The sequence below is a fragment of the Cydia fagiglandana genome, chromosome 3, assembly GCF_963556715.1.
Source record: "Cydia fagiglandana chromosome 3, ilCydFagi1.1, whole genome shotgun sequence".
Taxonomy (NCBI): domain Eukaryota; kingdom Metazoa; phylum Arthropoda; class Insecta; order Lepidoptera; family Tortricidae; genus Cydia; species Cydia fagiglandana.
The window spans coordinates 6,992,503-7,016,861 of record NC_085934.1 but is presented as its reverse complement, the minus strand read 5'-3'; the positions used below and the strand labels follow the sequence as shown (position 1 = coordinate 7,016,861).

Here is a 24,359-nt window from a genome sequence, read left to right as displayed (position 1 = left end):
ATGTGTTTCTTCAAGGCAATTGATGAAATATGCGTAAAATTCGATACGGATTGTGTTACATAGCTACTTAATCATAAATGAACACGTTTCATAATTTTAGCATGTTGGCAACGTTTTTCGAGCACATACGCGTCATAAAAATGCTTGTCTTTCAATACCTTGTCCATCATTCTTTCATAATATCTAGTTCAAAAATAGTCTGTAAGAATAGTTTAACGTAAAAACGTTTTAGTCATAACGTAAAAACTATAAAGATAGTGAAGGATAAAACGAATGTGAAACAAGCCGGCATAGAGACAGTTGGATTCGATCGTAGTAGATATCAATGTTTATTTTGCAAACTAAAGCGATTGCAAACTGAAAGCAAACACAACTAACACACGGTACTTCGAACAAAATTGATAATGGTCGGACGAGGGCTCGTTTATCGGCTGGCGTCATACCAGTTGACCCACTTTCGTGCGATTCGACTTACAGAGTACCTAACTCTAATATGCAATGTATGTGCAGCTATTTTCAATATTGGCACAGTTTTGAAACGAAGTGTTCAATTTGAGAAAAACTTGACCTATACAGTCTAGCCGCGGTGACACATTTAAAGGCTATTCATGTCTAGTCTAATTTAAAACATGCTACAGATACCTAACCAATTGCCTAGCGCATTGTATTGTTTGTAGTATTTTGTAGAACAAATGCTGCAGTGCAAACACGTATTATGTGAATGGACGCATAGGTATAGCGTTGTGAAATGAAGCGTTAAAGTAAGGAAACACTACCTAACAAGACAAGCTAGTTATCGTCAACCTGTATAAGTGCAGCCTTGCGTCTTAGCTGCAGCTTGCAGAGGCCATCCTTACGGTACTAGATGCCTGAGCCGAGTACAGCTATTGTATTAAACTTATCTATTTTAGCATCTAGGTCAAGCATGCAATGAAACGTTGTACCTAGTTCCTTAGAGAACAGTATGTACTGTACCTACTTAGATTAGATAGGTATAATGAGTAATCTTGAGTAGAAAGGTGGGTTTTAGTTTATGTATACTAAATCAATTGAAGAGTCCTTGATTTTTTTTATACTGACTGACATATATAAGCTAGGAATACAAATACATACTTATAGTAATAGAGCGACTTAAGGACAAAGGAAAGTTGTAGACAGATGACATGCTAAACGAATGCACAAGGAAGCTATCAAAGGAGAATAGCATACATGTCATGTAGTTGTGGTCCACATACACTAGCAGAAATATCCACGACAAAATTGCAACGGAGGAAAAGAACAAGATGTTTCTGCTTCCGTTCTATTCTATCTTCAATCTTCTATGTATATATGCCAAATATATTATCTCACGTTTGTGAGGAGACTTATTAAACTCCTTCCAATCCATTGGCTAGTAGCTACTAGTAGTAAATAGTACAAATTTAGTTGGTTTAATAATAGTAGCAAACGTCTCGACTCTCGAGTCCTCGCCTTGAGGCGGCTATGCGGAAGCGACGACAGCTGCACATGCATCGCAGCATGATATGACACTAATAAAAACCGCAACATTATGCGGAGCACGGTACCGACGAACAGGTTCCATGGGAGCTGCGCCCCACGACGTTGGATAATAGATAAACAACCTGAACGACTACAGTTTTTGTGGGATTATCATTAGGTACTAAATGATGCAGCAAGTATGAATTAAGGAAATGCGTGGACATCAGTACGTGCTGTTAATTACTCGAATGCCGTCCGCGTTAACGAGTTCACGCCAGTATTTTACCTAATAAACGATGCGTGAAATAGTTTATTAGTGTTTGCTGCAAGCGCGCTTGAAATTATGCAAAATGTACTTCCCCTAACACCAAAAGAACTGAACATTCTGCGCTATTATTACATTACAACGGCGGAGTGCCCTTGATAACTACCCCATACGATTCCCGGTTCACAAGTGTCGTAACAAGTCCAATACTTATTTACATGCAGCTGAATTAAAAGCTCTGCCCCATCCCTACGGCATCGGAAGGGTTCAACCCTTTGTAGACGACAATTTTAGGTTTACGTCATAGATTGTTCATCAAACAAAAGCCGGGGCAGTAGCATACGATAGTAGAGTCACACGCATATCGTGCGTGCAGGGATCTTATTCCAAAGGCTACCGTGCTTAGAAAAACCAGCATAAAAGCCCTGATTAATTACGCGTAGCTGTATTTTATGTTGAGGTCATAGTTACACTGGTACTCCTGAACATTAAACTCGGTAGACAGTGGTAATGTTGCAGAGCCCTTCGCGGGGCTCGCGGGGGCGGGGCCGCTCGATACTGACGTAACCTCATCTCGCAATACGGCGAAGTTTCGACTCCGCGCGGCACTGAGCCCTTTCCATTTGCTCCCTTTTTGCGGTCACAAGCCGCTTTCTAATGCCTATTGTGCGTACAACGTGACGGTAAGATGGTAAGTAAGTACGGATCGACATCCGTGAGAACTTTCTGAGATCACGTAGACACGTACGCACTGCAGTATCTGCAGTATTTTGGAATATTCACTAAAATTCAATGTTTGGCTTATCGCATGCGTTTAACGTTTTTTACTACACGCGTTATCGCATTGTTTTAGCCATTCATGGTCGTAAAAAAACGTAAACGCGAGTTTTTACTTCAAAGTTATTTATTACTTTCAATTACATATTACTTACATGTTATCTTTCAGGTATTTCCCCTAGTCGGCGTCAGAGCTACGCAAGACTCATTAAAAGTCCTACTTAGGTAATTTAAATTTATAGTAGTGAATTACAGTGACGAAACCAATTAAAATTTTGTTATGAACGTCAGTTTCACATGACTGATTTCCGATTAGTGCATGTAATCGTTCTATTTGCATAATTTATAGTACACTTTTCAGAAAACATTTTAAACAAGACTCAAACATCTGCGTCATATTTGTACAATTTGTAAACGCAAATCAATAATTCCATATTCAGTTTTGAAAGCAATATATGACTCCCAGTACAATACAATAGGGGTTGGTACAATGTCAGACACTCGTTATAATCTACACAGACATTTTACAACTTCGGCATTTCATTATCATAGAAAATACGTTTCAAGGTGAAGTAGAATCTATAGTAATTATATTTGTGTTAGGTATTTGCACTTTAGGCTGATGAAACTGATGAACAATATCTTTATAGGTAAGTACTTATTAGGTACCTACATTTCAGATAAACGCAAAAACGACACTATTACGTAAAACCCGATAAGAGACACTACTGGCACGTGAATCTGGTGCTAAGTAGTCGACAATCAATTCTACTTTACTAAGAAAACTTGCTGGCCGTATTACCGCGAAGTTTCCATGGGAACATCGAGAGAATACTTAATAGAGCAAAGTGCTGTAAATGGAATCCGTAAATATTTGATGGTACGACGAAAATTCATGCTTCATTTATTTTACTTGTCTGCAGCATGAATTGCAGAATCCTAGCATAATGGGGCGAAATATTGATCCTTTCGTGTAGCGTTCGTACTGCGGACCAACACTTTGGAACTGAGATTGTTTTACGTATTAATCACAGAATAAATAATATTACTAGGTACAGAAGACTCACTCTCTAACAAAACGCGTCTGTCACGATCAGCACAGATATGGCCGCTAGGTGGCGACAGCGCCACGCGCGGCTTGGCAAACCCCAAGATTTGGGTCGAACGGATGTACTTTCAGCTACCTGTAGCAAAGCGACGAAATCGCGGAGTGAGCCACGCCTGGTATTAGGGCCTCCGTACACGACTCTGTAGACTTAACGCATCACGATTTTGTGTCAATAATTCAGGTACCAAAGTTGAAAAAGTTGGAACTCAAGTATTATTGCGGCGTTCCCTTGCTTCTCTGCGTCATATTTTGCAAATTGACTTGCAAAGGTGTCCATTCCTCCTATTTGCGAAATATTGTTTATTAGCTTTTCCACTCGATTTCGTCAGAGTTGCTCTTTAGCACACTCATGCACATTTCCATCACCTCCATATTTCCTGTTAAATCCCTTTAGATGATGTTTCCCGCGATGAATAGGATCGTATGTGTTAATTTAGTCAGACGATAAACCATGCATAGGTATGTCAAATTTTATCCTAATTTGTTCACCAGTTTTAAAAGGGTTCCCTAGGTTCCCTAATATCCATCCATAATCGTATTTAATAAAATAAAATTGTATTAAGGAGGGCTCTAAATATAAGTGATGCTAATTAGTATAATACCTAATGGTCATGACCGTATTTAGCCGGTCGTCAGTCGGCCTTGTGCGTGACGTACCGGCGCGCCCGCGACCACGTGACTCGTGACGTATGCAACATTTCGCGGAAAATCCAGCGCGGCAGGCACTTGCGACCGAATTGCGACCTAGCAATGCGGACGCACACCGTTCAGACAATTGGCGAATTTGACCGCGCTTGCGTAACGTCTGCGTTTTGCGTTTGTACGGTTGTTCATATTGTGTCGGGGAAAATTGTTAAAATTAGGGTAGTTGGGAAACAGTCTTCAGTGTTCCAGGAATAAATACCAAATATAAAATACTTTTGGACAAATACAAGTTTTGGCGAATATAAGTACGAATAAGCAATGTAAACTAGGGAAACGATTGCTTGGTTGTTATCTTCGCAATGTCCCGGCGATAAATGGCAGAATAGTTTCGCAAAAGATGATATTAAAGAAGATAATGTCGAAAAGCGTCGGACAATTGGTAGTTGTGAAGCAGTTGCTGAGGATACAACCAGAGTAAACGCTAAAGGAGAATCATTAGAAAATATCGATGGCTCTCGGTACTCTCAGTTAAGTGTTGCTCTTAGCATACCGACGTGACGAAAGCGGAGCTTAGCTTAGTCACAACGAACTACTTTTTTAATTAATGCCACGGTGTAGTCATAATCGTGGCCACACCTGCAATGAATTGACAATGAATTCCTAATCGCACGTCATCGTCGGCTTAGCAAACATTTCCTGTCTTCAAATATAGGCATGGAATCTCGGAGTTTTCTCGTTATAAAGACAAAAGGGCTCGTGTTTGCTTAGCACGTGTAAAAACATCTTGAGTAAAAACTAGGGCAAGTGGGTCGCAGAGTTCACGTCCTGCGTGGGTGGCTTCAGGGGTGCTATTACACCCGCTAGTCAAGTCCACCGCTCAGAAAAACCAGTGTGAGTCCTCTCTTAGATAATGCAAATTTAGTATGGATCGTGAGATCCCTGTTACAATGGTTTTCTCGAGAGCTAGAAAAGCCTGCACTCGAAAAGTAATGAGAATACAGCCAGCCTAGTAATGTGGGCTTAGTTTTCTTACGTAAACCAAGCCGAAGGGCAGCCGGTTGCGGCATGCCCTTTCGCAATGGACGCCCTACGAGCTACGATATCGTTTGTGTAGGAGAATAATAGGCAACTTTGACTCAGTTTGAAATAGAACCGCGTGGATGAAATATTACTTTATCCTTATATAAACCGCTATATTCGCTATAATCTTGTAATGGAAAACCCCTAATTCAATTTTCCTCAAAGATCCCGTGGCAAATATACTCAGAGAGAGAAAATACAGAATATTTGTCGAATATATCAGGTAACCGTGGAGATAATGAGGGATTAAGCGAGCTTATAACAAGGAGAGCTTTATTTCGGTGATGTAGGAAGCTCGCGCTCGTGGTAAGGAGGTCATTGACAGGGCGCCTCGCTCGGCTCGGATGCAGCGAGTGCACAGAGTTCCGGTGCACTACGCGGCAGGTATAAATAGCGAGCCGTTAGTGTCGACGACCGCACGCCTGCCCTCCTCTGACCCACTTCTTAATAAAACGCCAATTACGTCACAGGACTAGAGTTTTGTAATAGTCGAAGAAATGCGCCCCTCACACCGGGGTGTGGGAACGTCGAGCTAAGCTCGAACGCGAAGGGCGAAGGGAGATTCGGGGCGAATGGAAGGGGCCGGGCTGTGTGTTCTCTAATGTTTGACGAGCGCTGGCGAACCAAACACTCTTACTAACCAGTGTAACTGTAACTATGAAATGTATGAAAATAAAGCGCGTAGTTATGCTGGTTTTGCAAGCTATTAGAACAGAGACCTAGCTAATAATGCATACGCCCTTCGAGGGCTGCGAGCGGTGCGCGCGCGGGCCCGCGCAGGTTTGTGCGTCGAGTGCGTACGTGACTTGGCCCAGGCCCGATCGAAGAGCCCGCCACACCCGCGCGAGATGCACTGGCCCCCTAAAGCTACTACACCAAGCTAATTTACATCTACAGATTGAACTCGCGCACCGCTAGTTGCGTTATGGTTTTTCGCATACCGTCGGAGTTAGATGCTCCGTAATTAAATTCCGGTTTTGCCGCTATACTCTGTTGCTAACTGACGGACTTTGCCTTGTCTAAATCTATGATTTGTTATGTTATGTAACTTGTGACACGAAGAGTTCATACTTCAAACTTTTCATAGTATGATCGAATAAGAATAATATGTAGTTAAAATACCTAGGTATTATTGTTTTGAAATAGGGAAAAAAAATATTTGAGCACCTACATAGGTAGGTACCTACATAACTTATGTAAGCGAGGGGCTGTCAGATCAACACATACATATTTTTTTTTATCTTTATCGTCAATATTTTTCGATTTATAAGGTTTTTCGAGGCCATATTGTAAGCATGTTTTATTTATAGGCATAAATTTAAGATTTTCTACTTATAGAAACAGTTCGAGAACAAACAACCAGAATGACATTGATTTTGATTTGCAAAGTGAACTTCCACTAGTTACCTAATTCCTAAGCATTTTTTTTCGACTGTAAGAACGTCTCCAGTTTAACATTGGGCTCGAAATACGTAGCAAATATTGATAACCGGAGACCACACTTATACCGGTTTGTTTGAGAAAACTGGCCCGGGACTGTTGTTAAACTTGTAAACAGCAAAGTGCATCATCCTGTTAATTGCACGCGCTAACGTGGCACGCGCCGTCGCCAACAAAAAGTGCATTAAACTTGCTATTCGCGAATCGCATAAATATACCAGACCGTCCCGGCCGTCCCTATTAACATTTACAATTTTAATGTCGCATTATTTATCCAAACAAAGTGCCTATAGTTTTCTTAACATAAAAACATTCGAGAATATAAAGCACCTACTACCTATTTTTATCCTCATAACCGCCAGGAATAAAATATCATCTCTATGTTCGCAGATCCGGAAAAATATCTGAAATATCCATTGTACATACACGGGCCAGATCTTTTTCAAGTTGAAATACAAGCTTCACACACCTGATATACGGATTAAAGGATTAAAATAAAACTATACGACGGCAGTATATACAATGTATTTTGTTGAGCGTTACTGTAACACGTAGGGAACACAAATTTAACATGACCGACGAGCAAATATTTGAGAGAAACCGCTGCACGAGTTAAACACGTCACAGATCACCGGAAAAGTTCGCCGGTAATGGTGAAATTACCCACCAAATGCAATTAAACCGCCAACGAGCGTGCGCCGTCGGGAAATTTTATCGCTTTCTACGTCTGTTTATTTACTACACTCACACTGCGTAGTATGCAATTCTACTATGTATATTTCTGTCTCATGTAGATACAGCAAGCATTGACCGATAAGTTAATTAAATGTCATTTGAGCCTGCATGATGCGAACTAGCCAGTGAGTGACCGGCGGACTCGTTATCCGTTTTTTCTAATTATTCAAGTTTGAATTGTAACTCAATGCGGGTAAATAACTGCTTCCGGAAGATCCTTATATGAAACTGGTTTAAGAGGACAGATGCGCTTTGAAGGGTCTTGATTTCTCAGGGGTGGCGGGGTGGTAAAGTAGAAACAAAGACTAGTAAGCAGCTTGTAGAGACAGGTGGGGAAACAGCCGGCAAGACACCTGCCTGAGGCACGCGCTACACACAAGCTGCTAAACCATGTACTAGCTATTACATATCCTATGCCTACTGTCAGTCTACGTTTTAATACTAGCAGCTGACTGGCAAATGTCACAGTTTAAATTATACGATGCTAATGAACTGCTGCTAGAATATAGTGGCAATTTACGCTGAATAATGACTTGGGAAGTCATAAGCCTATAAAGGAACCGGTAAAGCCATTAGTGATACGAGCAATGTGACGCCCAGAAATTGTGCAGTGCCAGAAAATGCAATCACGTTCTCAAGGAGATTCTCTAAAATATCCATTAAATCAGCCATACCTTGTGTTCTATATCTATCATACAGGACTATAAGGTAATATAAACATTTCCTAATTTAAAGGAACTCGGCATTTCCAAACGAGTTGGGGATCCCTGTCAAGCGGTAGGTCGTTGTTTCTCTGGATATATCATGCGGTCATGGACCTAAGCCTTGTGAAGCAACGAATTATACTTGAATCTATGGGGGGCTAACGCGATGAAAAAATGCCATTGGGCTGAAGCGACCCAATCCTGAGTGCATGCAGTCTTTAAGAGGCGGTCCACTCAGAAATTAGCTCAATAGTGGGACCGGATTTTTGCACTATAAGTTTTGATAATTCTAAAGTTGAAAAAGTGATACTTACCTGATATGGGACATATTTTTAAGCATATTTGCAATATGTGATGAAAAGTTAGAACGAGCGTTAGATATAAATTAGGTATTTATATATTTTTAGTAATGATTTTTTAATATTGAATTAAAGTGCAATGTTTAAGTTCCATTGTTTATAATATGTATGACGCTTTATAATGTAAAATTATTAGAAATTTTTTTAACGTGCTTCTTTGTCAAACTACTAATTAGCTTATTATTTTGTCGATATTGAATTAAAGTTTAATAAATCCACAACAACATATCTCATTTTTTAAGTTAATAGGCACGCTAAAAAGCTAGAAGAATAAGATATATGCTCTAGAATTAATATGCGTTTTTTGTCCTATAAGATCTAATATTGAATTAGAGTCTGTAAAAATAAGTCTATTACTATAAAATAATATACGCAGCCATATTATGGAAAGTAAGAAATTTCTGCGTGTAGCTTGCATTGTAATAGTAAAATCTAGTTAAAAAGGCGCGAAATTCATACATACGCCGCGCTGGTCCGTCGGTCGCCGGCGCGGCGCTCGAGAGCCTATCATAGCCTACCTATACTTCGCCCCTCGCCCCACCTCCCGCTCAGTAACACTGTCTGTCTTTTCTTATCATTCATTTGTTTGTTTACCGTGCACATATATAAATTAGATGCAGACATTACGTGAAATTAAAATATCTTATTACGTATAAATACCTACAGCTGGTCAATCAGATCTGGGCAGTAGAAAGAGGCGGCAAATTTGAAAAATGTAGGCGCGAAGGGATATCGTCCCATAGAAAATTTGTGTTTCGCGCCTTTTTTTTGTGACAAGATTTGCTTGACCAGCTATATTTCATTATCTTGACTAATATTGTAATAAAAATGTACAAGATATTCACAACTATTTTTTACTATACATAGTTTGTCAAAGGAATGTCTCATTTCAAACATAGACAGAGAGAATCATCATACTATCTTTCACTTACACTAGTACTAGCACCCAAAAGAAAAGGATGAATATAGTTTTTTTGTTTTTATTTACTGACAAATGGTTTGACCAACTATACCTATTTCTGGTTCCTATTGTCATGTCCTGTACTATTCAAGGTCAATATCATAATATGTATGTATATTATAAACCAACTGCTCAATATTACACGGTAAAGTAAGGTAAAGTAAGTGAGGCCACTTACCTTATTCTATATTCCGTGTGGGCCGTATATGCCTATATACAGCCCACCTTAAATTAAAATGTTTTTTTTTTAATAAACAGGATATGAAGTATGAAAAACTCACTCAAATAGGTTTCTCATTTATTTAAGTTTCTTCATTATACCAAAATAGTTATAAAAATATTACGATACTCTTGGAAAATATACCTTAAAAGTCCTATTATGGGCCTTATTGAACACTAGCAGTGTATTACTTAATCCCGCAAAAAATAATCATTTCGACAGTAGGTAATAACAGATTTTATTGTTTTTAACTTAAGAGCTATACATATACAAATAACAATATTTGATACTTCATAACAGGAGGATTTATTTATAATAAGTGAAAATAATTATTTTGGGCCTTAATAACTAAAGATATAAAAACTGTCTAGTTTACGCGAAAATAGTAGGTAACTAAACATAAATCTTTATTAGTTACAGTAGTATCATCTTTTAACATCTGGGGGCACGGCAGTGCCCCTGCCAAGACGAGCAAAGCGCAAAGGCACTATCTACCTTTTCTCGAAGCGCTTCGTCGTTTTTTGGAACCCTCATAACTTGGGGTTGGATTATACCAGATAAACAAAGTTCTCGGACTTATTAAGCATATCAATTGCATAGCTCTTATACTTTAGATTTTATTCATATCTAAAAACTTCGATTTCGTCACTGACTCACTCACTTGATGATCATCAATACCGGGTACTTCCTGAAGTCCTCTAAGAAGCTGAAAAAAATGTTATCCCTAAGGGGATGAAGAGGGGGTTTAATTTTGTATGGGGAATCAATAATCGCTGAAACGATTTAGTTGAAATTTGGTATGTAGATAGGTATTGTTATGGGGAAGGATATAGAATAGATTTCAACCTCAAAGTTTACCCTTACGGGGTGAAGGCAGATTTCAACTCCAAAGTTTACCCTTACGGGGTGAAGGGTTTATATGGGGAATCAGTAAGAAGTACATACATTGTGTAACAAATGCCCCCAGATACTTATTTCAGGATTTTTAATAGTAAGTCACCCCCAACCCTTTAAATTAGGGCATGGAAGATTGTCATAAGCAACTTACAAAAAGAAGTGAAATCCCACCAAAAACATTTTGATGTAAAATGTTGCCCAAACGAAACCATAAGGCTCGCACTGTCAAAAAGTTATCAGATCTCTTGCCAAGCTTCTAACTCTACAAGCCCTCTAACTTTACTAGCTCTACACCAAAAGTATGTGGCTTGGCCGTTTCGTTTCTACAAGAACTACTGTAAGTATAATACAAAAACCGCCCAAATGCGAGTCGGACTCGCGTTCCAAGGGTTCCGTACATTACACAAGTTTAACAATATATAGTTTTTTTAGAGAAAAGTGAGTAAAATGTCTTTAAAAAACCCGTAGGGATCGGAAAACTAGGTACTTAAGTCCGACTCACGCTTGACTGCACATTTCTAATAGGTTTTTCTGGCATCTATAGGAAAAGAGCTAATATGTGTATTTTTTTCATAATTTTAGACCCAGTAGTTTCGGAGATAAGGGGGGGGGGGGGGGGAAATGGTCAGTTTTTGCGTATTTTCTTAAATAACTTCTAAACTATTTATTTTAAAATTATGAAAAAATATATCTGAGGTTCTCACAATGAGCCCCTTAATTTGATATATAACAAGATATAGTGTTTTTTTCTTCTATTTATCATTCATCTCAAAAGTGACCCCTTTATTTGAATTTCTATTATTTACTTTACATGTATGTTCTTGGGTTATAGACTTACATGTGTATACCAAATTTCGACTTATTGGTGCAGTAGTTACGGAGCAAATAGGCTGTGACAGACGGACAGCCAGACACACGAGTGATCCTATAAGGGTTCAGTATTTTTCCTTTTGAGGTACGGAACCCTAAAAATAATGAATTTAATAAATTTTTCACCTTATGCCCATGTGGCGGTAGCGAAACAGCCAAGCCACATATTTTGACTAAGGTGTAGAGTTAGTGAAGTTAGGGCTTGTAGAGTTTGAAGCTTGGCTCGACAAGAGATCTGACAACTTTTTGACAGTGCGAGTCTTATGGTTTCGTCTTAGCAACAATTTACATGAAAATGTGTTTGGTGGGATAATTTTTTACAGTATAAATATTTATTCGTAAGAAATAAGTATTATCTTTTAACATAATTTTGACAGTACATCTGGTGCTATATTACGACACCGGTGCTATAATAAGCACATTAAAACACTCCCTTTGGCCGTGTGCTAAAATTTGTCACTCGTTGCAAAATATCTATTTTTCGCACTTCTATCGTAAATACCTACCTATGTATTAACAAAAAAAGTCACTTGTAAATAGTTACTGCCTTTAAAAAGTATAAGTGCCTCAATGTCATTAGACTTTTTGATTCTATAAACGTCTTTAGGTCAATAAAGCAAGTGATAAATTATTAGAGTTAGACCAAGAAAAGTCTGCAGCAATTTTGTCAGCCCACGCAGTGCAAGTGTTACTTATAAGTCATAATTTTATAGAAGTTTCTTCAAATCGACCTTATTAATAAGAGATTAAAAATATTCAAAATTATCTTAAAATATTTTAATCTAATATTTCATCTCATACGTTCAATAAGGCCCGGAACTGGACCTTTTTACCTGCACTGACAGTGGGCCTTCTTAGCAACAAGTACAAATTCAGAATAATTGGGAATAATAGGGAGCAACTGTTATTTTTGAATGCTGGGCCTTGTTACCCGCCGGGCCTCATATGCCTGCACTTCACCTACCTTATTTGTTCTACAAGGGGAAAAGTTGTTGATTAACCGCTCGTGCTAATATTGATACCCAAACAAGCGAAACATTTTTTTTTATTAAATAGGAGGCAAACGAGCAGACGGATCACCTGGTGGTTAGCGATTACCGCCGCCCATGGACACCCGCAACACCAGAAGGGTTGCAAGCGCGTTGCCTACCTTTAAGATGGGGGTCTTTTAAGGTTTGAAGGTCGTATCGGACAGTTCATTCCACAGTTTGGCTGTGCGAGGCAGGAAGTACATTCACAAATTCAAACATTCTAAAATTGAAGCACGAGCGTAGCGAGTGGTTCGTAAAATTGAACCTTGAGCGTAGTGAAGGTTTCGAGGGACGAAGGTTAAATAAAATTTTCATCACATCAGCTCGTAAAGGCCCTCTTGATTGTTCGAAACGGATAAGAAAAGTGGCATTTAATTTGATGCAAATTTTGAGTTGTTTCCGTAGGTAAATTGGATCAGTTGGTTGGTAATATTGACTTTAAAATGATAAATATTGAATAACGTTAGTTTGAAATTGATTTTATGATAAAGTAAATATTATCGGAGATGATCGCTCTTAAAAAATATATGTCGCTAGTCATTTATAACCTAAAAGCGCCAAATTACGCAAAATTATATTGAAATGACACCTGTGTATTGAATCCCACCAAAAACATAAATGTAAAAAAGGAGAGCCAAGTTCAATACAAAAATTATGCTTGGCTGTGGGGCTCGCCGCAAAAAGAATGGAGATCTAAATGAGTGCCACTGCCAAGTTCTATGCAAAATCCAAATATGTATTTATAGGAACAAAATAACATTATAAACAAGTATTAAACTCTATTTCTTTGCTTTATTGGATACCTATAACAATTGCTGTTATTTAAAAAAATGTGAGACCTTAAAGTAGGTTAGATTTGACTTGGCCCGTTTTCATTATATCAATCATTTTATATATATTGTAATTCTGATAAAACCTGGCCAAGCCAAATCTAACCTACTTTAAGATCTCACATTTTTTTAAATAACAGCAATTGTTATAGGTATCCAATAAAGCAAAGAAATAGAGTTTAATACTTGTTTATAATGTTATTTTGTTCCTATAAATACATATTTGGATTTTGCATAGAACTTGGCAGTGGCACTCATTTAGATCTCCATTCTTTTTGCGGCGAACCCCACAGCCAAGCATAATTTTTGTATTGAACTTGGCTCTCCTTTTTTACATTTATGTTTTTGGTGGGATATCAATACTTTTTGTAAAGAAAACTAGGCAGGTATTGAGATTTAATGTTTTTTCTTGTGTTTCCGCTGTATGGTTTTTACTTCTGTTCTTTGTATAATTATGTGGTACCGCGCGCCGCCGACGACACACCGTTGGCCGGTTGTTTAGAGCGTATTAAAAGTTTTTTGTATGGGGCACCACTTATTTTTTGACTAAACTTTATTTTAATATAGCAAATATAATAATACATATATTGGGGTAGTTTCAAATATCTGCATGTAACGGTTCCAACGCTACAATAAAAAAATATTTTTTTGTATGGGGACCCCCCCTATTTTTTAACTTTTTTTTATTTTTAGATTTTTTCCTACGCTTACACACAATAACCGAGCTGGATTCCAAATTTCATCCTTCTAGTTCATCTGGAAGTAGGTTAGGTTTAGGTACTTATATCAGTCCCAATAAAAAATGTTTTTTGTATGGGGACCCCCCCTATTTTTAAACTTTATTTTATTTTTAGATTTTTTCCTACGGTTACACACAATAACCGAGCTGGATTCCAAATTTCATCCTTCTAGGTCATCTGGAAGTAGGTTAGGTTTAGGTACTTATATGTCAGTCCCAATAAAAAGTGGTTTTTTTGTATGGGGACCCCCCCTATTTTTTAACTTTATTTTATTTTTAGATTTTTTCCTACGGTTACACATAATAACCAAGCTGGATTCCAAATTTCATCCTTCTAGGTCATCTGGAAGTAGGTTAGGTTTAGGTACTATAAGTCATAAGTCAGTCTTAAAATTTACGACTTTTTGACCTTCATACCTTTATAACCGTTTGAGCTAGCTTCATGAAATTTGGGCTTCTAGATATCCTTATGGATATAATTAAACACACGTAGTTTTATGTGTTTACGTCAAAGATGTTTTGAGTTATAGAAGGGTCAAAAGTGGCACCAAGTGGTTCGTGTAATATTACACTCGGCGCTGGCTAGCCAGTTCCTTTGCTTGAACTTGGCTTGACACGCTGCCGCGTGTCTAGATTTGAAGAATACTTTAACAAGGGTAGTTATCTGTATGACAATGCACCTAAAATAATTTTCATCCTTAACATCCTGTACTACATGTTGTTTTAAGTATTCTAGCAAATAAAATAATTCTGATTCTGATTCAAATGTATCTATTATTTTTATACTTAACACGATAACGAATTCTACGTAAACGAAACCGCGGGTAATCCCTAGTACATATAGAAATAAATAAGGGAAGGTAAGTTTCCATTAGTGTACTGTGTAAAATAACTATTTACCATTGATAATAATTTTATAAACGCTTTGCGTATTTTTAAGGTCACCGCGCTAACCGCTAGCCCGCGACCGTCGATCGCTGCCTCCTGCCCCGGGCACAGCGCGGCGCGCGAAAACGCCGCGCGTTTGAAATGTAACTTAATATAAGCTCGGAATGCATACTTACGTATCAGTATTTAGTGTCGCCGTGATTTTATATTTCTAATCTTTTGTGTGAGAAGTAAGATCTTTATTATGACCGTGTAATATTAACTCTACAAACTTTAATTCAATATTGGCTATACTGCTTAACCAGAAATCAATATCTAGACAAGCACATTGTCTACATTTCTAACTTTTTACATGTATACTAAGTTGATAGGTAATATCGTAATTTTGCAATATCAGCTACTCTAATTCTGTATTTACATAATAATTCGTGTTTTTACGTTCACCAGAAAGCAGCTGTTCCAGATTTCTAAAAACCGAATATTGTGACTAAATTAAAGTGTTATTGAATATGTTAAAGTTTTTTGTAACTTTAATTTTATATTTACATAGTTATTTAGCAAAAATTGAAATATTTAAATATGGCCGAACGCTCCACCTAAAATTTTCTAACTTTTTACATGAATGTTATTTAACATGCTTACAATAACATATCAAAAAAGAAAAAACTTTAATGTTATCAAAACCCATTTTTGTTCCACCGCTGGTCTAAATAATATGGTCACGAATCTGACCCTCAGACATGAGACGGGATTGAGACGCATATTATTTACAGGTACTGTATATTATATAAACCCAAGAAATGGATATGTAAGAAAATATTACGAGTAAAATGAAGCGTAGACATTTTAATTAGGTACTTGTCAGCATTCTAAAACTTTTTGTACGTGGATTCAACGTTCATATAGAATTCTAAATGTAATATTGACGTTGACGACGATGTGGGAATACTGAAGCTATAATGTTACAAGGAAGAGGAACCGAATACATGAATAATAAATAATAATACGAAGAAAAATATTTATCGTGTTTAGACTTATCGAAACATCGTTTTACATTTCTTGAGTGTTTCTTACTTGTCACAAGAAATGTATTTGTATAAGCATAAAATATTATACTGTAACCACGTCAGGTTTAATGAATAATGAATCTAATAGCTTATTTTTAATAAAACATCGATGAACCAATTGACTACTAAGAGAGTAAAGTCATATGATGACGTACCAATTTGCTATGGCCAAAGCATCTTATTTAAATAAGTTTCGCTAATTTAAAAATTGTCGAAAGCGCTAAGTTTGACCTTATTTCCGAACATTTTACTTGGTCTGTGATTTTACTCAAATAAATTCCATGATTACTGTGAAACAGCCTAAAGGAAACTAGCCTAGCATAGCTACAGCCTTCGGATACCCAGAAGCAATTATTTTGTTATTGAAATTGGAACCCTTAGAACACAATAAAAGTTAATAGATTTTTGAATATGTACAAAAAATTGTACGCAGGTACTTAGGAGGATAAAATAACGGGTTGGCTTAAAGTAATGAGAATTTTTGTTTTCGGACATAAAGACAAAAAGACAATGGCCATGGATTTCTGTTATATTGAAGAACTATGCAATATCCAACATTAGAACCAAATTCAAGAATGAAGTAATTGGCCTCCCTTGTGTTAGTTTACGTAACATGCTTCTGACCGTTTGCTTTTCACTTTGGACAAACTACCAAGTACTCTCTGACTGATCGTTTTGTAATTACACGGTAAAATTTATTTTATTCTATAATATTTTTGCTTACTATCGCAATATACATATCAGAGTATATAATATTTGCCAAAATTCTTCGATTGATTTAAGTCTTGGGGATATTCTAGGGTTGGAAACGTTTAGTCGTTTTTCCGCGAGAGCCTAAAACCAGTTAAAAACGTCATTGCATACATTTTACCAAAATATGATACATAAACAATTTTCTCTAAATATCAATCAGTTGCAGATTTCATGAAAATGTTAATCAGTTAGCAATTGTGAATGATGGCATGATATAGATAACAAGCTAATATGCCGAAATAATTAAAATTAACGGCAATAAAACAGTTATGGAATGTAAATAAAACGTTGTCCAAAGCATGACGCAGAGGGTTTGAACACAGTTATGAGAAATCGGATGTGGGAGATGTTATAGTATATATAATGTTTTCTTGTAATTTAAAATATGATCTTGTTTGTCACTGTAAAATTTCGAAAACCCACAGCTATTGTCTTTTTTTTTATATTTCCGAAAACGAAAATTCTCATTACTTTAAGCCAACCCGTTAGTTCCGCTAAAACTAGCATCATCTGGCTCCTATACTAGTATAGGAGTGCTTCGGAGTAGGAATAGGATACCGTTAGCGGCCGCGGCGTTGCGTGGATAATGCGCCAACCGGTTGCGAACCGTGATAACGATACAGGTATAATAATATAATGTAATATTAGATACAACATAGGAACAAGATAAAGCTAATCTAACGAAACTTTATGAAACTGTTGTGACGTTCATTTTACGAAATAGGTAGGTAAAAGAGGTACTTAGTGAATAATTATTTTCCATCGTTTTTTCACGGGAACGTACGAATGTGTCATGCAAATGCAGTCAGTCAGTACAAAAAGTACTGAGGTTGACTGATGTAGCATGACAAATACGAACGCTTCCGAGAAAATACGATGGAAATCAATTACATCTGACTCTAGTTCCATGAAACAAGTGAATCGCTAAGTTTTCCCAGAGATTCTTATTGTGATATTTTTTTGGAATTACTGTGGTTTTCCCTAAACGGGGAATTACGTGTCGAACGGTATAATTAAGCTCAATGGATTTCCATATGGCATCGCGCGGTCAACAGAGCAGTGACGTAAGAAAAAGTGCGCGAAAACTTAGCGAACGGTCATGACTCACGGAGTTACGCTGACGTACAAATTGGAAGGATTGTCCTCCTTATGGGTTACTCATCGTTATCTAGTCCGTAGTACGCAGAAACCACGCATTGTATGTATGAGTAAGTCGAATTAATGAATGACGCTTATGTCATAAATACTATAAATAGTACCGAGTTCCGCGGGCTACAAAATGTTGCAATTTGACAACATAGTAATGTTTGTTTATGCGAATATCAATATTGTCATACGATTTTAGACTGATGTTTATAAATTTAACGTTATATTAGTAAGCTTTAGCTAATTATAGCAAATAATAACCACTAACGTCAGGACATAGAAAACCTTTTAGATCGCCAAGAACGAGTGCAAATATGCACATCCGTACTAGAAATGGGCACATAGTTAACTTTCATCTAGCTAGCTCGGTCTGTTGCTAAACCTTGCAAGAACGTCCGGTTACTGCGTTCGGTTACTCCGTTGGGCCCGGGACCGTTAGCTCGAGGAACAATGAGGTATAATGCAATAGTGCAATAACTTGAGTGTTAGAAGGGCGAGTTAGCAAGCCAAGTATCGCGTGCCGTTCCGACCACACTACCGACCTATATTTTATGCGGTGGCGTTTTATTGTTTACTAGCCATACACGCACCCTCACATGTTCACTACCCCTGGATTTCCATTCTTAATGGTATGTACTAAGTTATGTAATATTGAAACTAAAAACAAACGACTACGATCGCCCTATCACCCTCATTGTGTATACAAATAAAACTGTACATAACTTTAATCACATTGCCCTTCCCTTGTACCAACACATGTAGGGATGAATGACTGAGGGCTCCGGCTACCTGCGAAAATACACCCAAAAAAATATGCACACATGCACAAAAACGCGACCTCTCGTCGGATCAGGCTTCGTGCAGCCGACTCGACGTAGGTGTCTGCTGTCTGCATTTCGGAAGAAACAAAACAATAGAAAGGAGTCGCGTGTGAGCGAGCGCAACATCGGGATACGGGCGGCAGGTCGTGCGAGAGAGAAAGAGAAGTCACGAAGCGACGTAAACAAACTAGCGGTGGCTTCGACCGCACTCACCATTTCGGGGATCCTGGGTTCGGAGGTCGGCGATGGCCGCAGCGGCCCAGGTAGTGTCGAGCGGGGTCGTCGTAGTTCAGCACAAGCACTCGGTCAGACTCAGATCACACAGGATGGTTCAGCACTGGTCACATACGATCACGACAAATCCCGATCTACACTACGCTCGCGGCCCGCGCCGGTGCAGTTTACGTCACCGCATCCCGCTCCCGACTGGCTCGCGCGGCGCTCGCGAGCGACGACCTCGCTGCAGCGTGCACCTCCCCGCGCCCCGCCGCCCGCCCGAGGCCCTACGCCCCTCGCGCCCGCGCCGCGCGTCCTACGTCCGGTGAATCACGAATGTCGACCGACGACCGAGGAGCGAGGACCGAGCACCGAGGACTAAGGACCTACTACACCTAGGACCGCCCGCGCGACCGCGCGACCGCGCGACCGATGTGCCGACACCAGCCCGAACAACAAAAACAAACAGGACCCAAACATAATGAGAGCAAGGAACTCATACTTCCATTAAATTTTTTTTTTTAATACCCTGTTTTGTGTCCCACTGCTGGGCAAAGGCCCTTTCTTCCGATGTAGGTAAAACCCTAATAAATTTCAAAGTTCAACATTCAGCAAATAGGCCACAGGGGCACTTTTACCCCTTTTTTTAATAGTAATACATCAACAATTATAAATTATAAAATACAACTAAGGGGTCATCCATTAATTACGTCACACGAATTTCTAGGTTTTTTGACCCCTCCCCCCCCCCCCCTCCTTGTCACACTTGGTCACATTTGGCAAACCCCTCCCCCCCTAGTGTGACGTCACATTTTTTCTACGAAATCGCCAAATCGAATTAAGTAAGTACCTAAGTATTATTTATATTTTATCAAAATATTTTTGACAATAAAAATATTAGTAATTTTATAACCCAAAGCTGCTTAGGAAAGAAAATTAAACGAATAAAAACGATTATCGTTTTAAAAACTTGTTATTTAAATGTACAGCGAATAAAATAATTTTAATAAATTTTCGGTTACTGATGAAGTTAAAGTGACGTCACAAAGTTTGTGTCTCCCCCCTCCCCCATGTCACAATATGTCACATTTTCTTGACCCCCTCCCTCCCCCTAAACGTGTGATGTAATTAATGGATGACCCCTAACTGCAACTATCAATATCCTACATTTTAATAGGAAGAACATCTTGATGCTTGTGTATTTACCTAACTTACACGAAGATTTTAGTTTCAGCATAGAAATAAAAAAAGTTTAGTTTAACACAATAAGCTCCAAGTTGCATAACGTTAACTCGCTTCGTAGCGTACTGCGTAGTAGTTTATTTATTATGTGCGAACTCCGGAAAAATCTGCATACAATAAAATCCACCCTACAGCTTTGATAGGGCATGCATCCTATAAGGGACTTAACCACCTGTTAGGGATTTATTCGCAAGGGGACATTTCACTGAGATTAATTAGAAAATATTACTTCGAGTCAAAAACAAGTCAGAAACGCGCGAGTCTTTCATTAAAATAATTAACTGATGAATGGTTCCCCTTGCATTTCTTTTCTATAAATACCACTTGTACCGGTTGCCTTCCGGGCAAGGTTTCCTCGAATCGAACGCTTATTCCTGCATATTTAATGGAAAGAGGATATCGTGTTACGAATCGATACTTAGGACGTGAAAGTGTTGTGCGATATTCTGAAATAAATGGCGTTTATTTCAGGTAATGTCAGGGGTAATGTCAGGGGTGCGAAACTCCTGACTTCGGTCAAACTCGGCTTCGCTCGGGTCAGCATTGCTCCGAGCAATTATTAGGGTTGGCACCACTTGACTTCCTTTTGCGTGATTTTTTGATGAATTTAGGGGGGGGGGGGTCAAAAATCGATGACGTAATTTATGGACAGCCCCTAAGATAATCACTTGATTTTTGACAACCCTAAATAGCCGAAAGGGATAGTGCCATACATTAGAAAGGGACAGCATGATTCGACCCTGAACCGCTGTCAAACTTCGTTTTTGTAGGAAGTTTCCTTTCTGTACTATTAATTATTCTGTGGTAATGTGTTAGTCAGGTTTAGTAATAACTAAATAAATAGATAATAAATCTATTTGTATGCCAACATTTATGCAAATTCGTTTAAATACTAATTGACCGAGCGTCAGCGAAGGTCTCCGTTTCAGCTTCGGCAAAAATGCATTCGTACGTCTGGAAGTCTGGATGTTCTGACTACATGTCGCAATTCTGAACCGATTTAAGTGAAATTTTGTGAGCCGGTTCCATGATCAATAGATTTTTTGGTCCATTTTTTTGTTTATTTTTTTCAAAATGGCAGACCCTTATTACATTCATTAAGTTTTAAGTTATGCTCGTGAGGTCTACAACTCAAGAGCCAATGCCTAGTTTTTGTGTGATTACTTACTTTAAAAACATACACAATTTGACATCCAAATATAATTTTGCTAGATAAATTATTGTAGATTAGATGTAAAAATGTGCGCTGCTGTGAGGTTTTTGTACGAGATTATAATTTCGCATTCTAAAAATTATCAACCATCATTTTATAAGAAGGGTAAAGGGAAAGATGACCTATTGTCGTCGCGACCCGCGACCCTTCGCTTAAGTCATATTCAATTTTACCCCAACAATAATGCAAAAAACGTCAATGTCAGATACTTTGGGTTCCAAAGGTAAACACCGTAAACAGGACATAAATAAATATTGCTGTCATGTTATTGAAACGAGTTGAAACTAGGTAGATATACATACTTGTTAGCTAGTAATAAAAAACTGGAGCAGTGCGAGTCGGACTCGCCCAGCGAGGGTTCCGTACTTTTTAGTATTTGTTGTTATAGCGGCAACAGAAAGCAGAGAGCCTACCGCGAACCACGATCGACGTGTTGCCTCCCTGTCACACTTACGTACGAATTTACAAGTGCGACAGAGAGGCGTCGCAGTAGGCCCTCAGGGCCTCGATAATCCGTACCCACGCTAATGCGAACACCTCTATAATTCGAACGACCCCCTCCCCACCCGCGCAACCGCCGTTTCGCTCAGTTTCTGTCTCTCAGGGCCACGAAGTACCTACGTTTTAGGTGCAACACGTATTGTTTTATCGTCCGCCACGCGTCGATACTTCAAAAATACGGTTCTTCTTGTTCTCCGTCGAATTACTCTTGGCAGAGCAGTCGTGGTCACGTTGAACGACGAACGATTCTACGCCAGTTCTCCCTGGCAGATGCTTCTCTGGCACATGTGTTAAGTAAGTGGGGTGTTGGTAAGGACTTTTATCTGATCCGTCCAACGCATTGGGGAACGTCCTCTCGACAAAAATACGGTTAGCATTGATTCTTTATAACCTACTTAAATATACGTAACGATAATTGTCGAATATGCGTGTTCTATTCTAAAAATTTTCTTTGAAAATGTCTACATATACATATTAAAATCCGAACGCTCCGTGCATCCGAACAGGGTATAAATTTTGAGTGTTCAGATTATCGAGGCCCTGCAGTACATCATCTGTGAAAATTTCTACTGTCTTGCTATCACAGTTCATGAGATACAGCCTGGTGACAGACAGACGGACAGTGGAGTCTTAGTAATAGGGTACCGTTTTTAGCCTTTGGGTACGGGATCTTTAAAACCGGTCAAGTGCGAGTCGAACTCGCGCACGAAGGGTTCCGCAATACCATTACGCAGAAAACGGCAAAATAATCACGTTTGTTGTATGGGAGCCCCACTTAAATATTTATTTTATTTCGTTTTTAATATTTGTTGTTATGGTGGCAACAGAAATACATCATCTGTGAAAATTTCAACCGTCTAGCTTACACGGTTCATGAGATACGTTCACGTTCACGGTAAAAACAGAATAAAATAAATATTTAAGTGGGGCTCCCATATAACAAACGTGATTTTTGACCGAAGTTAAGCAACGTCGGGCGGGGTCAGTACTTGGATAGGTGACCGTTTTTTTTTTTGCCTTTTTTTGCATTATGGTACGGAAACCTTCGTGCGCGAGTCTGACTCGCACTTGACCGGTTTTTAAAAATAATAATGATGAACTTACCATTCGAAGGCGTTATAGTGGTAGTAGCAGAGCCCCAGCCCGTACAGGAACAAAGGGTCCTTCCAGTTGTCCTGCTCCAGCGCGTAGAACTTCTGGTATGCTGACATGGCTGGTGGAAAACAAGTATCTATTAAAAACTGGTAACCAGAGACAATTTATTTAGTCTCCCAAACTTTTTGACCCGAGGCGTACGGTCATGCCTTTGCTAACTTTGCTTCCTTTTTGCGGGCCTGATTGTATGGAATAGGGCTCTTATCGCCGGCCGGCTTGGCGCTGCGCTGGATCGTAGTTTTGGAGACCCCTGATTCTATTTTATGTTTTCCATGACATTTATGTGAAACACAGAACAAGTTCCGGCAGACCAAATATATTATGGGTGTTCAGTTCTCCTCGGGAAGTCACCTCGAGTGACCTGAGATGTGTAAAATGATTGCTAACCTTTCAGAAGTTAAACTGTGCCTCTCCAGCGCGGATCCAAATTCATTATCTTTTCAAGCTACTATCTATTGCTACACCAGTTAGAAAAAATAAACATATACAGGCACAGATAGGCATGGGATTCATTTGAAATTGTGGTTCTCAACTTTGTTAGTTGATGTTGTTTTTACTTCATCCCTGTCGCTACTTATATTATCCTGCACCAATAGGGTATTTGACTACTATAGTTCGTTTTTTTAGCATTAGAAATAAGGTAAACAATCTTGATGTGTCTTTTAATTGAAAAACACATATTAAAAATTAGTTACGGCAAATATGTAACAAATATGAATCTAATACGATCATTTATATTCTTCTGCTTTCATGAGTAATATTTTTTGAATTTTAAAAAGCGTTTTTCAATTAAAAGACATGTCAAGATCGCTTACCTTCTTGCAAGTTCTTTCTAATGCTAAAAAAAACGAACTACATATGTATAGGCAAATCAGTTTCTTTTTTTGAACTGTCAAAACGATTTTGCTACTATGGAATTTATATTCTGAAACACTAGCTTGTGACGTCATGATCAAATTACCTACTCTTTATTTTCAATATAGAAATTTTGTCTAAAAATAACTTCTGTCAGGCGTGGCTCACTCCGCGATTTCGTCGCTTTGCTACAGGTAGCTAAAAGTACATCCGTTCGGCCCCAATTTTGGGGTTTGCCATAAGCCGCGCGTGGCGCTGTCGCCACCTAGCGGCCATATCTGTGCTGATCGTAACAGACGGTTTTGTTAGGGAGTGAGTCTTCTGTACCTAGTACTTTTATTTATTCTGTGCTTCTGTCTATG

The 24,359-nt window shown here is 38.6% G+C and overlaps 1 protein-coding gene across 1 annotated transcript in view; it reads right to left on the bottom strand.

The window, feature by feature from the left end:
• The window catches only part of LOC134679942 (lysine-specific demethylase 6A), a 56,108-nt gene that overhangs the window by 29,420 nt on the left and 2,329 nt on the right, over positions 1-24,359 (bottom strand). Inside the window, exon 4 of the mRNA XM_063538893.1 lies at positions 23,092-23,200. Within this exon, the coding sequence (XP_063394963.1) occupies positions 23,092-23,200 (109 nt within the window). The remainder of the gene's footprint in view (positions 1-23,091; positions 23,201-24,359) is intronic.